Source organism: Theobroma cacao, chromosome 2 (assembly GCF_000208745.1).
Source record: "Theobroma cacao cultivar B97-61/B2 chromosome 2, Criollo_cocoa_genome_V2, whole genome shotgun sequence".
Taxonomy (NCBI): domain Eukaryota; kingdom Viridiplantae; phylum Streptophyta; class Magnoliopsida; order Malvales; family Malvaceae; genus Theobroma; species Theobroma cacao.
In genome coordinates this window covers 1,628,699-1,643,986 of record NC_030851.1, presented here as the reverse complement: position 1 = coordinate 1,643,986, position 15,288 = coordinate 1,628,699, and the positions used below count along the sequence as shown (strand labels likewise).

The window sequence follows — 15,288 nt, the reverse complement described above, 5'->3', positions numbered from 1 at the left end:
TATATTTTTTTATTTTTCAATTATTTGAAAGCAATTATAACTTTTCATATTTGTAAATAACTGTTAACTCATGATAATAAAAAGTCAAGCGACCTAATGATGTATTTTGAAATAAGAGGGGTCAAAGTGTATTTTAGAAGTGTATCAAATGAAGATTTTTGTACTTTACCCCATTCAATATGATCCCTAAACTAATTGAAATGATCTTATGGAGATTCCATGTCCGACCTCAGTCAAGCTTCAAAGACAGTGGTAATAATTAATATTGTACGAGTTTCTTACCTAATTTGATTTCCAATGTCATAGGAGTTTTTGACCAATCAGACGAGAGACTCGACATGACATTCTAGTATTGAGGTTAAATAAAATCATTTTAAAAAAAAATTAATATGGTAGGTGTAATTTCTTTTGTTTGGGGTATGTATGTGGATGACTTTACTTGTATTATGATTGACTCGTCGGTACCAATGGGTCCTTTTGGTTTTCGATAGAGAAAGAAATTAAATGATTGGTCCTTTGTTCATATGGTCACGATAACCTGAGAGTTCTTTATTTATCTTTTCTCTGAGCAAATTATTCACTTGTCTTGCTGCATTTTATACAGAAAAACCTTACCATAATTCTGTAGAGCACAAGGAAAGAAACAAGCAATGAGTTCGGATTATCCCCACTTCCTCCTTGCAACCTTGCCTTTCCAAAGCCACCTAAACCCAACTTTCCGACTAGCGAGGCGCCTGATACAGGCCGGTGCACGAGTCACTTTTGCCACCACCATTAATGGCCAACGGAAAATCAAAAGTTTCCCTTCTCTCGAGGGCTTAGCCTATGCCTCTGTTTCTAACGGATTCGATGATGGAACTTCTCCGTCCGACAAACAGGAGGATGTTATGTCCAGATGCGAGCATGTTGGGTCACAAACTCTAACCAACCTACTACTGAGCTTGTCTAATGATGGCCATCCGGTAAGCTTCTTGATATATGGTCCCTCGCTGTCTTGGGTCGCTGATGTGGCACGTGCCATGTCCATACCTTCTGCTTTCCTCTGCATCCAAGCTGCTGCTTTGCTTGCTATCTACCACCATTATCTCAATAGCCAGACTGGTGCTTATGATTCTAAAGTCAATTGCCCTCCAAGCGTCATAAAATTTGAAGGGTTGCCTCCATTTGGATGGAAAGACCTTCCTTGTTTTCTCTTACCAAACAGTCCACTCTCTTTTGCCACGACTGCCTTCCAAAAACACATTCAAATTCTGGAAGAAGACCCTAATCCTTGTGTTCTTCTAAACACCTTCGATGCGCTAGAAGAATATGCAATCAAAGCCCTTGCTCATAATTCCAACATAAACTTGATCACGATCGGACCCTTGGTTCCATCAGACAAATTCAATGGCTGTGAGTTGTTTAAGAACTCTAGTCATGACTGTTATATCAATTGGCTGAATTCCAAGCCAGATTATTCAGTTGTTTACATTTCCTTCGGTAGCGTGGCAGTATTCCCCCGGAATCAAATGGAAGAAATTTTTGATGGAATGGTCGAAAGTGGCTACACATTCTTATGGGTGATTCGACCATCAGAAGATGGAGAAGAAGAAGGATTCAAGAATGTGATAAAGAATAAGATGAAGGAAGAACAAGGGCTGATCGTTCCATGGTGTTCACAAGTTGAAGTTTTGAATCACCGGGCGGTAGGTTGTTTTGTGACGCATTGCGGGTGGAACTCCACTCTGGAGGGCTTGGTTGCAGGCGTGCCAATGATTGCATTGCCTCAGTTTGCAGATCAGATGACGAACGCAAAGCTGGTAGACGAGGTATGGGAAACTGGTGTTCGAGTGAAAGCAAATGAAGGTGCTGCAGTTGTAGAGAAAGAAGAGATCAGGAGGTGCTTGGAGATGGTAATGGGAAATGGACAGATAGGGGAAGAACTGAGAAGGAATGCTAAGAAGTGGAGAGGATTGGCTCTCGAGGCCACGAGGGACGGGGGTTCCTCAGCCAATAATTTCAAGCTTTTCATGGAACGCTCTGTAAACTGAAAAATCATTGTCATGAAAAAGTACTGAATAATCATGTTAATTAAATAAGTCATCATGCTCTGCCTTGTTTTCCTCTTTGCTTGTGGGGATCAAGTCAACCTGCCACTTTATAAATAAATTACAGCTTCATCGAATTATTGTACACCAGTCTTATTTTTTCAAAAGATGAAATTAATTTATTTATTTATTAAATAAATAGACAATTTTATTAGTAGATTGAAAGGATGAAGGATTCATCATTCCAACTTAAAAGTTTAGAAAAGAATCACATGAAGAACTCAATGATATGAGCGTCAAGAGATTCTTTGAACAAAACATCTCGATGTTTGTTCGCATATCACATATAAACTGAGTTCTTACAAAACAGAAAAACAAACCTTAAAACAATTATTCAAGATGGGTAAAATACAAAACTCTCTCAATACATTTCTAAAGTACACTTTGATCCTCCTTGTTTTAAAATGCATTGTAAAACTTTTTGACTTTTTTTAACATTAATTAACAGCTCTTTATAACTATGAAAAATAATAATTATCCTCAAATAATTAAAACATAAAAATATCATAATTTAATTTAATTAAACAATAATGAAAATATTTTTTGTTAAACATTTATCAACTTAAAAGTTAAAAAAGAGAAACATAAAGATAGACCAAGCCCAGTAGATTGTGATGGAGTCTTACATAACTATGATGGTTATGTGGTGGGTGTTTCGTTTAATCCACTTGACATCCAAGACTTTAACTTTACAAAGCTTATGGCCATTCTTCATGCACTGCACCTTTTCTCCCACACCTCCTTTGTAAGTTCTAAGTTGATTATTGAGTTTGACTCTAAGAATGCCCAACATTGATATAAGGCCTTAAGACAAGTGGTATTTATTTAACGAGATTAATACACTTGTTCTTTCACTAAGCATGGTATCTTGTACTCATACTCTACAAGAAGGTAAAGTTTGGAATTGACAAAAACACGATATTCTCGGCATAGTGGTAACTTTCTATGCTTTTATTGGGTTAAGCTGCTACCTTTTGGTTTATGTAAATATTTTGATTTGCTTAAGACTTTTGCATTGTCTTATGGTACGAAGCAACAATATGCTAATATTTTGTTTAACGGTACTGAGTACTTGTAGGTTTGTACCTTGATTGTATATCCTGACCTTGATCCCCATTTATGGGTTGATCCTAACATTGTAGTTTTAATGATTTTAATACAAATTTCATTTGATTGAGTAAAAAAATAATGATAAAAAAGAAAATAATAAATAAAACATTCATAATTATTTTATTAACAGTTAAAAAAAACTCATAATTTTGAAGTGAAATTTTTTTAACAAAAATTAAGTAATAATATTATAATTAAACTAGTTTTTTTTAATTGTTTTCTTTTTTTTCCTATTTTCTCCATTTTCCCTTCCTCTCGTTTTCTTGTTACGGGTGTCAAAAACATAATGGTTCCTTCCTTTTCTGTCCATTCCTTCTCTTTCTCTCCTTGGATCTCCTCACACCACCATGACTACAAATCCAAAATCATTGCCACCAAGACACGAGCACCATATAGTGAATTTTTCAATAATTATAAAAATTTAATAAATTAAAAATATTTTAATAAATTCACAAGAGCTTGGTTTGGTTAAATTTAAAATTGATCTCACAAAAACTTGGTTAAAAAAATGCAAAAACCTCTCTAAATACAAAATATTTATACCTAACTTAATTAGAATATTATTACTTAAATTTTTTAGATATTTTTCACTTCAAAATTATGAGTTTTTTAATTCATAATAAAGTTATCCTAAATATTATTGTTTTCTTTTAATCTTTCTTTCTTTATCATGTTGTGTCTTTTTTATTTTTAAAATTGATAAACTTTGAATAAAAAATTTTTTCATTATTATTTAATTAAATTAAATTATGATATTTTTATATTTTTTAATTATTTAAAAATAATTATCACTTTACATATATATTTGTATAGCAAAGAATCAAGGGACCTACCAATGTATATTGAAATAAAAAGAGTCTAATAATACATTTTGAAATAAAAAGGGTAAAAAATGTACTTTCACGGTGTCTTGAAAGAAGGGTTTTTGTATTTTACCGCATTCAATATGGTCATAGAACTGATTGAAAAGACCTCACCTTCATCGTGTGCAGAGTCCTTGTCCGATCTCACTCGATGTTAAAAGATAGTGCTATTCATTAACATGATTAGTGTAATACGGGGATAACTTTACTTGTATTATGATTCACTAGTCAGTACTAATGGGTCTTTTTGGTTTTCGATAGAGAAAGAAATTAAATGATTGGTACTTTGTTCATATGGTCACAATAGCTTGAGAGTTCTTTATTGTCTATTCTCTAAGCAAATTATTCACTTGTCTTGCTTACCATAATTCAGTTGAGCAAAACGAAAGTAAGACGCAATGAATCCGGATGATCCCCATTTCCTCCTTGCAACCTTGCCTGGCCAAGGTCACTTAAACCCTACTTTTCGACTAGCAAAGCGCCTGATACAGGCCGGTGCACGAGTCACTTTTGCTACCACCATTAATGGCCAACGGAGAATCAAAAGTTTCCCTTCTCTCGAGGGCTTAGCCTATGCCTCTTTTTCTGGCGGATTCGATGATGGTACTCCTCCGTCTGACAGACAGGAGGGTGTTATGTCCAGACGCGAGCTTATTTGGTCACAAGCTCTAACCGACCTGCTACTGAGCTTGTCTAGTGAAGGGCATCCGGTAAATTTCTTGATATACTGTCCCATGCTGTCTTGGGTTGCTGATGTGGCTCATGCCATGTCCATACCTTCTGCTTTCTTCTATATCCAGTCTGCGGCTTCGTTTGCTATCTACCACTATTACCTCAAAAGCCAAACTGGTGCTTGTGATTCTAAAATCAATTGCCCTCCAAGCGTCATAAAATTTGAAGGGTTGCCTCCTTTTGGATGGAAAGACCTACCTTCTTCTCTCTTACCAAACAGTCCACTCTCTTTGCCACGGCTGTCTTCCAAAAACACATTCAAATTCTGGAAAAAGACCCTAATCCTTGTGTTCTTATAAACACCTTTGATGCGCTAGAAGAATATGCAATCAAAGCCCTTGCTCATGATTCCAACATAAACTTGATCACCATCGGACCCTTGGTTCCATCAGACAAATTCAATGGCTGTGAGTTGTTTGAGAACGCTAGTCATGACTATTATATCAATTGGTTGAATTCCAAGCCAGATTGTTCAGTTGTTTACATTTCCTTCGGTAGCGTGGCAGTACTACCCAGGAATCAAATGGAAGAAATTTTTAATGGAATGGTCGAAAGTGGCTACACATTCTTATGGGTAATCCGACCATCAGAAGATGTAGAAGAAGAAGAAGGATTCGAGAATGCGATAAAAGATAAGATACAGGAAGAACAAGGGCTGATCGTTCCATGGTGTTCACAAGTTGAAGTGTTGAATCACAGGGCGGTAGGTTGTTTTGTGACGCATTGCGGGTGGAACTCCACTCTGGAGGGCTTGGTTGCAGGCGTGCCAATGATTGCATTGCCTCAGTTTGCAGATCAGATGACGAACGCAAAGCTGGTAGACGAGGTATGGGAAACTGGTGTTCGAGTGAAAGTAAATGAAGGTACTGCAGTTGCAGAGAAGGAAGAGATCAGAAGGTGCTTGGAGATGGTAATGGGAAATGGACAGAAAGGGGAAGAACTGATAAGGCATGTTAAGAAGTGGAGAGGATTGGCTCTTGAGGCGACGAATCAAGGCGGTTCCTCAGCCAACAATTTCAAGGTTTTCATGGAAAGCTTTGTCAAGTGAAGAATGATTGTCATAAAGAAAGGGAAAAATTAATGAATAGTTTGCTGTTTTCAATTCATTCATGGTAATCAAAAAAGTAGTCATGCTCTGCCTTCTTTTTATTTTCTCAGCCACCACAGTGAAAATCACAGGAGTACAGTGGAAGGATAGACCAACTGGTCATTCATTTTAGTAACAAACACTTGATAGAAATCCGATAATAAATCAGAAACACAAGAAATATTGTATCACTGTACATCAACAAAGCCAAATAGTATCCATGGCTATACATTAGACAGGATAGTGTCCATGACCATACATTAGACGGGGTTAGAGATAAAACAAAAATGGGTGTTATCATCATGTATCAAGTCCCGTAGAGCACTGCTAAAGATGTTGTGTCCAGGAGATTAATTGGACAATGTGACATGTGATCAGCTTGCAGATCTTGCCTCCTCCAACAGAAGTGAAGCATTACAACCATGCTCTGCCTTCTTTTCCTCTTTGGTTGGGGGGAACAAGTCAATCAGCCACTATATACATAGATTACAGCTTGGTCGAATTATTGTACAGCTTGCCCAACTTTTTATAAAAATGTAACTATTTTCTTTTTGAAGGACAAATAAAAAATTATATTAGTAGATTGGAAGAGGTGAAGAATTGAACCTACAAGATTTAAGAGACAAGAAAGCAAAAGGATTTTTTTAATGAAATATCTCGATTTTGTTAATCTATCTGTTATTTTATTTCATGTACTAAAAATATATTTTAAAAAATATCTTGAGTTATGCCCTTGTAGTATGATAGTAAAGAGTTAAATTGCAATTCTCATTTTTATTCTTAGCAAATTTATCAATCTTTTTTTTTTCAAAGAAGCCATGCATTAGATTTCTAATTCTTCTTCTTCCAAAAAAAAAAACAAAAACAATAGCAAATAAAAAACAAACAAAAAAACCAAACCTTCAACAATCATTCAAGGTTGTCCCTAAACCGATTGAAATGACCTAACATTCACCAAAAGAAGATTCCAAGTCCTACCCCAGTCGATCTCCAAAGATTGTGCTAATAAGTAATAGAAAAAATTGTGAGAAATAACTTTCCTTATAAACTCAATTCAAAAATATTATTTTTTATAATTTTAATTATTTTAAATTAATTTTTTATATGACTTGACAATAATATCTTTTAAATAATTTCAGACAAGTTAAAATAGTTTTAGTTTTCTCTATCCCGCCATCCAAACAAAAATTTTAAAATTAAATCTCGATTTCTCTCTCTGGTCAAATACTATCTATCTCGTCATGCGGAGATGACATCAAGTTCTTTCTTATTTGTTTTTTTTAGATAGTGGATCTTGGGGTTCTCAATGATTATAAACAGTAATTTTACTATTCTATGGTGATTTTAGGCAGCATGATGAATTTGGTAATTAGATGCTTTCTAGTGATAACTTGTTTCGAAACGTGTGCTGCGATAAAGATGCCTGTGTTGATGAGTTGGATCAGATTGGTTAAAATGATGGGCTCAGGGAAAATAAATAACTGAAATATATTTGATGGGTTTTATAGTGGTTCACGGTTTTATTGTGTCTGAAATTGGAATGATTGTTAAACATGTTTGCTGGGGATTTTGATTTTTTTTATAAGATTTTGAATTAAAATTGATCAAGGAATATTTTATAAAGGGAGTATATTTTGTTTTTGCATAAGGGGAATGAGCAAGACCCTCCCGATAGGGATTTATTTTGTCTTGCTTTGAAGGGTTATGGAGTTTTGTAACCTATCTTTTATGAAATGCATAATTTTATGGCTTAGCAAAAAAAAAAGTACATGTTTTAGGTTTTTGAGTTTATTGATTTATTCATAAAATCCAAAAGTTAAGGAATTGAAATTGATTAGATTGGTTTTTAAGTATTACGAGACTGGTCTTTAGGTATTTCGTGACTTAATCACTACGTGACTGATTTTTAGGCATTACGTGACTGGTTTTTGGGTATTGCGTAGTTGATTTTTAAGTAATGCCTAAATCACACAATACTTTACAAACAAGTCACGTAATGCCTTACTAACAAGTCACGTAATGCCTTATTAGAAATTAGTCAAGCAATGTTTTATCAGAAATTAGTCACGCAATGTCTTATCAAAAACTAGTCACACAATGTCTTATCAAAAATTAGTCACACAATACCTTATCAGAAACAAGTCACGCAATACCTTATCAGAAACTAGTCACGCAATGTCTTATCAAAAACTAGTCACGTAATACCTAAAGTCAGTCGCGCAATGTCCAAAGTCAATCACACAATGCCTAAAAACTAGTAATGTAATTCTCAAAAATCACCAAAACTACTGAATTTCATTTAATAAGATCAATAACTTCAAACGATATACCATATTCCATTTAACAACATAATTAACGAATATGAATGCTCAAAATGTTTAAAAGTTTTTCTTCATATATCAAAAATCACTCCAAAATGCTTAACAATGCTCAAAACGCTCACAGATTTTCTTCATGTATCAAAAACTACTCCAAAATACTCAAAATGCTTAAACGTTTTTTTTTTTGTAAGGAATACTCCAAAAATGAATAGTCTGGTAAGAAAAGCTTAAAAAATATGAGTCAGTTTGAGGTGCAGACCTAAACATACTTAACCCGTTAATAGATTTCGGAATGAGATCGGAACCAAATAAATTGGTAGATTTCATTAAGGGTAATTTTGTCTAAATTTTAATTCTTTTGACTAAAAATAGTTAAAATTATGAGAAGGTCTATTGTCAAAAACACGTTATGCGGAAGGCTCATTTAAAAAAAGAACTCTAATTAATATGGTAAGTGTAATTTCGTTTGTTTGGCATATGTGGAAGACTTTACTTTTATTTTAATTCACGAGACACTAATTGGTCTTTTTGCTTTTCCATAGAGAAAGAAATTGGGTGGTCCTTGTTCTTATAGAGTTCTTTAATATCTTTTCTCTAAGTAAATTATTCATTTGTCTTGCTATTTTCTTACCTTGTAGCAATTTCTTTTACTTTCGTAGCTGTCTTAATCCCATTTTTTCTTCATTCAGGCCAGCTAACACCTTGACTTCCTAATTTGTATGGGGCGCCAAAGTCAAGAAAGGTCTCTCCTGAATTTATCATCTCAGCTAACATCGATCTGGCTTGGACAATACTCTAACACTATCATGCTTTTAGAACTATCAATGAAGCCACTAGAAGTGACAATTTCCGAATTCTGTTTATACTTTCTCCACCTGCACCTGCTCGATCACTATATCTAGTTGGCAATAATAAACGCATATATAAACAAAAATCTACCATAATTCTGAAGAAGCAATGAGTTCGGATGATCCCCACTTCCTCCTTGTAACCTTGCCTGGCCAAGGCCACCTAAACCCAACTCTCCAGCTAGCAAAGCGCCTGATCCAGGCCGGTGCACGCGTCACTTTTGCCACCACCACTTCTGGCCAACGGAAAATCAAAAGTTTCCCTTCTCTCGAGGGCTTAGCGTATGCCTTTTTTTCTGACGGATTCGATGATGGAACTTCTCCGTCTGACAAACAGGAGGATATTATGTCCAAACTCGAGCATATCGGGTCCCAAACTCTAACCAACCTACTGCTGAGCTTGTCTGGTGAAGGCCATCCGGTAAGTTTCTTGATATATAGTCTCTTGCTGTCTTGGGTCGCTGATGTGGCTCGGGACTTGTCCATTCCTTCTGCTTTACTCTGCAATCATAGTGGTGCTGCGTTCGCTATCTACCACCATTACCTCAATAGCCAAACAGGGGCTTATGATTCTAAAATCAATTGCCCTCCAAGCTTCATAAACTTTGAAGGGTTGCCTCCATTTAAATGGAAAGACCTGCCTTCTTTTCTGTTACCATACAGTCCACACTCTTTTGTCACGACTAACTTTCAAAAACACATTCGAGTTCTGGAAAAAGACCCTAATCCTTGTGTTCTTATAAACACCTTTGATGAGCTAGAAGAATATGCAATCAAAACCCTTGCTCATGATTCCAACATAAACTTGATCACCATCGGACCCTTGGTTCCATCAGACAAATTCGTTGGCTGTGATTTGTTTGAGAACTCTAGTCATGACTATTATACCCATTGGTTGGATTCCAAGCCTGATTGTTCAGTTGTTTACATTTCCTTTGGTAGCCTGGCAGTATTGCCGAGGAATCAAATGGAAGAAATTTTTCATGGAATAGTTGATAGTGGCTACACATTCTTATGGGTAATCCGACCATCAAAAGATGGAGAAGAAGAAGAAGGATTCGAGAATGCGATCAAAGATAAGATAAAGGAAGAACAAGGGCTGATTGTTCCATGGTGTTCACAAGTTGAAGTGTTGAATCACCGGGCGGTAGGTTGTTTTGTGACGCATTGCGGGTGGAACTCCACTACGGAGTGCTTGGTTGCAGGCGTGCCAATGGTTGCATTGCCTCAGTTTTCAGATCAGACCACGAACGCAAAGCTAGTAGACGAGGTATGGGAAACTGGCATTAGAATTAAAGTAAATGAAGGTACTGCAGTTGCAGAGAAGGAAGAGATCAGAAGGTGCTTGGAGATGGTAATGGGAAATGGACAGAAAGGGGAAGCAATGAGAGGGAAAGCTAAGAAGTGGAGAGGATTGGCTCTCGAGGCGACGAGTCAAGGCGGTTCCTCGGCCAATAATTTCAAGGTTTTCATGGAAAGCTTTGTCAAGTGAAAAATGATTTGTCATGGATTACAACTTGATCTAATTATTGTACATATTGCCCAACTTTTTTAATAATGTGACTATCATAAGTATTGGATTCCAGGGGCCACAGGTCACAATAACTTAGAGTATTTAATTTATCATCGTTTCTCTAAGCAAATTATTCATTTGTCTTGCTATTTTGTTTATCCTTGTAGCAATTTCTTTTACTTTTCAAAGCTGTCTTATCCCCTCGAGCATGTCCTCCTCCACTGCAGCTAACATCTGACTCCTTTGTCCATGGGGTACCAAAGTCAAAGATAGGTCTCTCCTGATCTTTATCATCTCAGCCAAAACTTTTTGAGTCTTTCTCTTGCTTTAATCAGTGCATTTATCTTCTCGTATGTATTACTAGTAGCACTCAACTTCACCATTTCATCTTTTAATTGCTTGTGTGTTTCATATACAGCTTTTGCTGGTGAACTGATGCATGGCACACATGAGAACAGACAAAATCTTCCGTTATTTCAGCGGCAGTAGTTCCCTTTCATATAATTTTCATTGTGCATATACGAATGAATTTTGTTTGCTCTTCTGTTCTAAAGCGATTGACCTCTGCTTTGCATTCTCCAAAAGACGAACAGTGATTGTTTGTCTATGAAACTGCAATCTTTTGAGTCACATCAGAGGGTGAGTAGAGGCTTAATGAGTGAAGTCGGCAAGTCTCCGGACATGTTAAAGTCTCCTCACTCTTTTCAGTCCATTAGTACTGTTCTTAATTTGGTTAGGCCTAATCTATGGAGACATAGAGATTGAGGAAATTCTGAAGAAATTTCCCAAAATCTAAGACTGATAATCCGCATGGGTGCCTGTTCAGAAAAACACCCCACAAACCTCACTTTTTTTCCTTGTTGCTAAAGAAATGGCGACCCTACATATCAGTTAGCCACTACATTTAAGAAAAAACCAAGTCAAAAAAGGCGACAAAAGGAATGCCTCATCCCTCCATCAACACAATACCAATCAATTAATTAATGGTTAACGATGGAGATTGGTATGATTTTAATAGGAAGACTAGAAAGTCCTTTTTTGTGAAAGCAAAGTTTAATTCTTTTTTCTATGTGAAAAGGAAGGCATGGAATTAATCCCTCTCCCTCTTCGACCCTACTCCTGGAAAGATCGATCTGTTTTGAAAGAAAAAAACCAATATTCCTGAATCAATATCCTGTCACAAACATCTTGTTTTTGTTCATACTCATTTTGCAAGAGAGTTCATGCAGTGATTAGTTTCTTTGAAAATGTTACAAAATTTATTTGTTGGTATCACTCTATTCTTTCTTCCAAAATCTTCCTCTTTCTCAATTTCTTGTGTTTGATCCAGACAATGAAAGATGAAATTACTCCTTTCACTTCTTTAATTGGAGGGCTGTCCTTTGAAGATTCATACATTTTAACGTCTATATCAGAGCATGGGAATGAACAAATGAGATTGGAGAAAAGAAATTTGAGAAATTTCTTCTTCTCTTTTCACAAATGTTCTTGGCTACAAACAATCAAACAATTTTATAAAGCAATTGAAGAGAAATATTGGAACATATTACAAGCTACCTGAGACATTCGCACAAAGAACCAATCCGATTCAATCAACTTGCTCTTCCAAAATAACCGTCAACTTTGCTGTAACACTACTCCCTGATCCCCTTCCGGCACCTCTTGTATTCCTCCTCACTCCACCAGCAGCAGCTACACCGGCGCTACCGTCGCTGCCACCATTAGTCTCCATGCAACTAGACTTTGCAACCCTCTTGTTAGGAAGCAAGAGAGGATCAACCTTTTTAATCCCACACCCGCAAAACTTCTTCCGAATGCCCAACTTCAGAGCTTTACCTGCCTTGATAGCCAAGGCACCCATCTCCTCGGTGCGGAGAGGGCTGTTTAACCAGCTCAAAGGCAAAGCAAAGTAGAGCTCGCCTAGCTGAAGCTGATCTTCCTCAGCAATGGCGCAAAGGATGCTGTCAAAGTCCATGTCGTCCGAACTGCAGATGAAACAATCCGGGTTCCTCTCTAGTACATGTGACACCTTAACTGGGTCCGGGAATTCCTGGAGCCTGCCGTCTTGGAGGATCAGCTTTGCGGTGACAGCTGATGTCGACTCGCACGAGTTGCAAATGCCCATTTCCTTTGGACGTGCTGTCTCGTCTATGGAGATTGGAGAAATTAATGATTTTATGGAGAAGAAACACACGTCATGTTGATTTACAATGTTAGTCAATGAAAATATTTGCTTTATAATATATAATATATAGTAAATAATTAATCAATTCAACAAGATATTTAAATATATTTTAGCATTTTGCTACATTTTTTCTTTGTGGCTACTTGGGATTTTCCGTCGCTTTTTGGACTCACCAATGATCAAAATTTCAACTTAAAAGCTCTTTAGATATAATAGAGAGATATCTTCATGCTAATATTTCTCAATAAATTTTATAAATTGTTGATGAAAACCTTCTTCCTTAATGTTTGAATTTGGATAAAACTAAATAAATAGATAAAAGATAATTAGGAACTTAGATTAGATAATTGATTACAAATAAAATAAATCATAATCGATCAGGACAATGAACAGTGAAAATTCATATTACTTTTTCAACTTTCTGATGAGGCCAACTTACACTTCCAAATTTAATTGGGACTAAAGGTCCAAATTAATTGGTAATTTAATAGGAAAGATGTTAATAACTCATTGGTGGGGTTGCAATTGCATAGAAAGTCAAACACCAAAACCTCAACATTTTTAATTATGTAGCATTCCATGACATGATTTGTCAAAAGGAAAAATGTTTGACAAAACATGATCAAAGATGACTTCATTTAGATCTTAATTAGAATATAAGCCAACAGAATCAAAAGAAAATGGCATTTTCATGGCAGTGGGTTAACACTTATAGAATTTATTCACCGTACCTAAAAGCTACAAATTCTGGCCTTTGTTTTCGCTTTTTCATTTTTATATAGGCACCCAACATTAAATTGCATCAAGCAGACAAGGTTTCAAGCCCCAGCAATCGAACTCAACCTCTTGACATTAATGTTCCAATGACCCCAGCAATGAGAGTGGTCGGATCCCCAAGCACAGCTGATATGACAAATTGCAGAGCTAAACCAGCCATCTCACAGCACTTCTGCACCTTACCTTTACTCTTCTTGTGAGGGGTTTGAAGGTTATTTTTCAAGCTTGGGATTCTAGTCTCCAGCTTCCTAGTACCCTTGCCACGCCCGTAGTACAATTCATGCCAGTTCTCCACTAACATTTCCCTAACGCATGCCACATGCAAGTTATATTTTTTGCAAGCAGACCGGTAACTCCAGCTCCTCCCTTTACGCCCACATCTATGGCATGGTGCGCTTACCTTCCTGTAGAGGTAGAGTTTCACTTCTCCATCGTCTAACACCATCGGCAGCTTCGCACAACACGGATGAAGATCAAATCCACATGATTTGCAATGGTAAACGAAGCCGGTGACATCCTTTTCGCAAGCGTTGCAGTAACGGGGGGTGTCACCAGGTGGCCTTGAGAGGAACTGGAAGGAACATTTTTTGTAGAAAGGGTGAGCGATCGAGAGAGAAGGTATGGCACAGTGCATGTGGAGATCGAAGTCGCAGAAGGCACATCGGTAGCGGGAGCCTATGCCAACTTCCTTGCATCCATCGCACTTGAATGGAACTTCAGTGTACTCAAATTTTACTATGTGTTGGGGGTGGCTGAAATGGGAAATCTCAATGTATTTCATGGTATGTTTTTTTGCTTAGTGGACTCCAAAGAAACAACCCCAAAGTGGTGATTTATAAAGGGTATTCTACCATGCTTTGAGTTCTGATAAAAGAGATAAAAGAAAAGCAATTGATCAGATTCTGGAAACTATGGTTAGGTTTCTAATTAGGGTCATATAGTTTTGGCTTGAAATTGAAGCTAAGTCGGGAATTATGCTTGAAGATGGTGGTGATGGTGGTAATGGTGGTAAGTGATTGTACATAGGAATCCTGATATCTGGAAGGGAAAGAGCAGACATAAGGCATTTTTGGGTGATGACCCACAGACGAATCCGAATTTTCACTTTATGTAATCCACTAAATCAAGTAACATTGAAATGGTTACGCAAATTATTCATGTGTCCAAAAGAACAAGATAACTATACCAAGCCAATAATTTCAGAAATCAGGTAGTTTCTTCAGACACATGGAAACCTGGCTAGCTGTAGTATACTCTATCTTCATGGGAAATTTCTCTTTTCTTCTTTCCTCTTCACAAAGTCTAATTTGTTTTGCCTATAGGAGTATGTTAGGTACACATAATGAAGGGATTAAGTGGAAGATTTATCTAGAGGGATCATATACTTGCTGAAAATCTAAAGAATCCCATGACAGAATAAGAACTTTAGCATCTTAAAAGATGATTTTTTAAGACATAAGCAACATTATCAAGGCAGCATTCTGGGATTTTAATCTCTTTTTGCATAGGGAAAGCATCCAACAGCATTGCGTGAAAGAAACCTAGGAATGTTTCCATCCTAAGTTGTAAACTACTATTAAGTAGTTATTGGTTTTTTTTTTTTCTTTTCTATTATTTTTTGAGGATAGAAAGTAGGATATGAACGATTAGTCATCAAATCTAATGCTGGAAGGAATGGAATCATAGTCTTGACAGATAATTCTGTCTGAATTCAAGATGTGGAAGATGATTTGGAGAGAGGATATCTTTCTTCTACAATTCTTTT

The 15,288-nt window shown here is 36.5% G+C and overlaps 5 protein-coding genes across 5 annotated transcripts; 3 read left to right on the top strand and 2 right to left on the bottom strand.

Annotated features, from left to right (window-relative positions):
• LOC18607263 (crocetin glucosyltransferase, chloroplastic) lies at positions 538 to 2,172 on the top strand. The gene has a single exon (XM_018116505.1). The coding sequence runs from the start codon at positions 651 to 653 to the stop codon at positions 2,028 to 2,030; it is 1,380 nt and encodes a 459-aa protein (XP_017971994.1). The 5' UTR covers positions 538 to 650; the 3' UTR covers positions 2,031 to 2,172.
• Positions 4,459 to 5,840, top strand: LOC18607264 (UDP-glycosyltransferase 75B1). Its single transcript, XM_018114822.1, has 2 exons — positions 4,459 to 4,909; positions 5,110 to 5,840. Exons 1-2 carry the CDS (start codon positions 4,459 to 4,461, stop codon positions 5,838 to 5,840), a joined length of 1,182 nt encoding a protein of 393 aa, XP_017970311.1.
• LOC18607262 (crocetin glucosyltransferase, chloroplastic) lies at positions 8,983 to 10,719 on the top strand. The gene has a single exon (XM_018114603.1). It carries the CDS (start codon positions 9,158 to 9,160, stop codon positions 10,538 to 10,540), a length of 1,383 nt encoding a protein of 460 aa, XP_017970092.1. The 5' UTR covers positions 8,983 to 9,157; the 3' UTR covers positions 10,541 to 10,719.
• LOC18607261 lies at positions 11,940 to 12,760 on the bottom strand. Its single transcript, XM_018115180.1, has one exon. It carries the CDS (start codon positions 12,684 to 12,686, stop codon positions 12,150 to 12,152), a length of 537 nt encoding a protein of 178 aa, XP_017970669.1. The 5' UTR covers positions 12,687 to 12,760; the 3' UTR covers positions 11,940 to 12,149.
• LOC108660741 lies at positions 13,359 to 14,360 on the bottom strand. Its single transcript, XM_018115055.1, has one exon. The coding sequence runs from the start codon at positions 14,302 to 14,304 to the stop codon at positions 13,585 to 13,587; it is 720 nt and encodes a 239-aa protein (XP_017970544.1). The 5' UTR covers positions 14,305 to 14,360; the 3' UTR covers positions 13,359 to 13,584.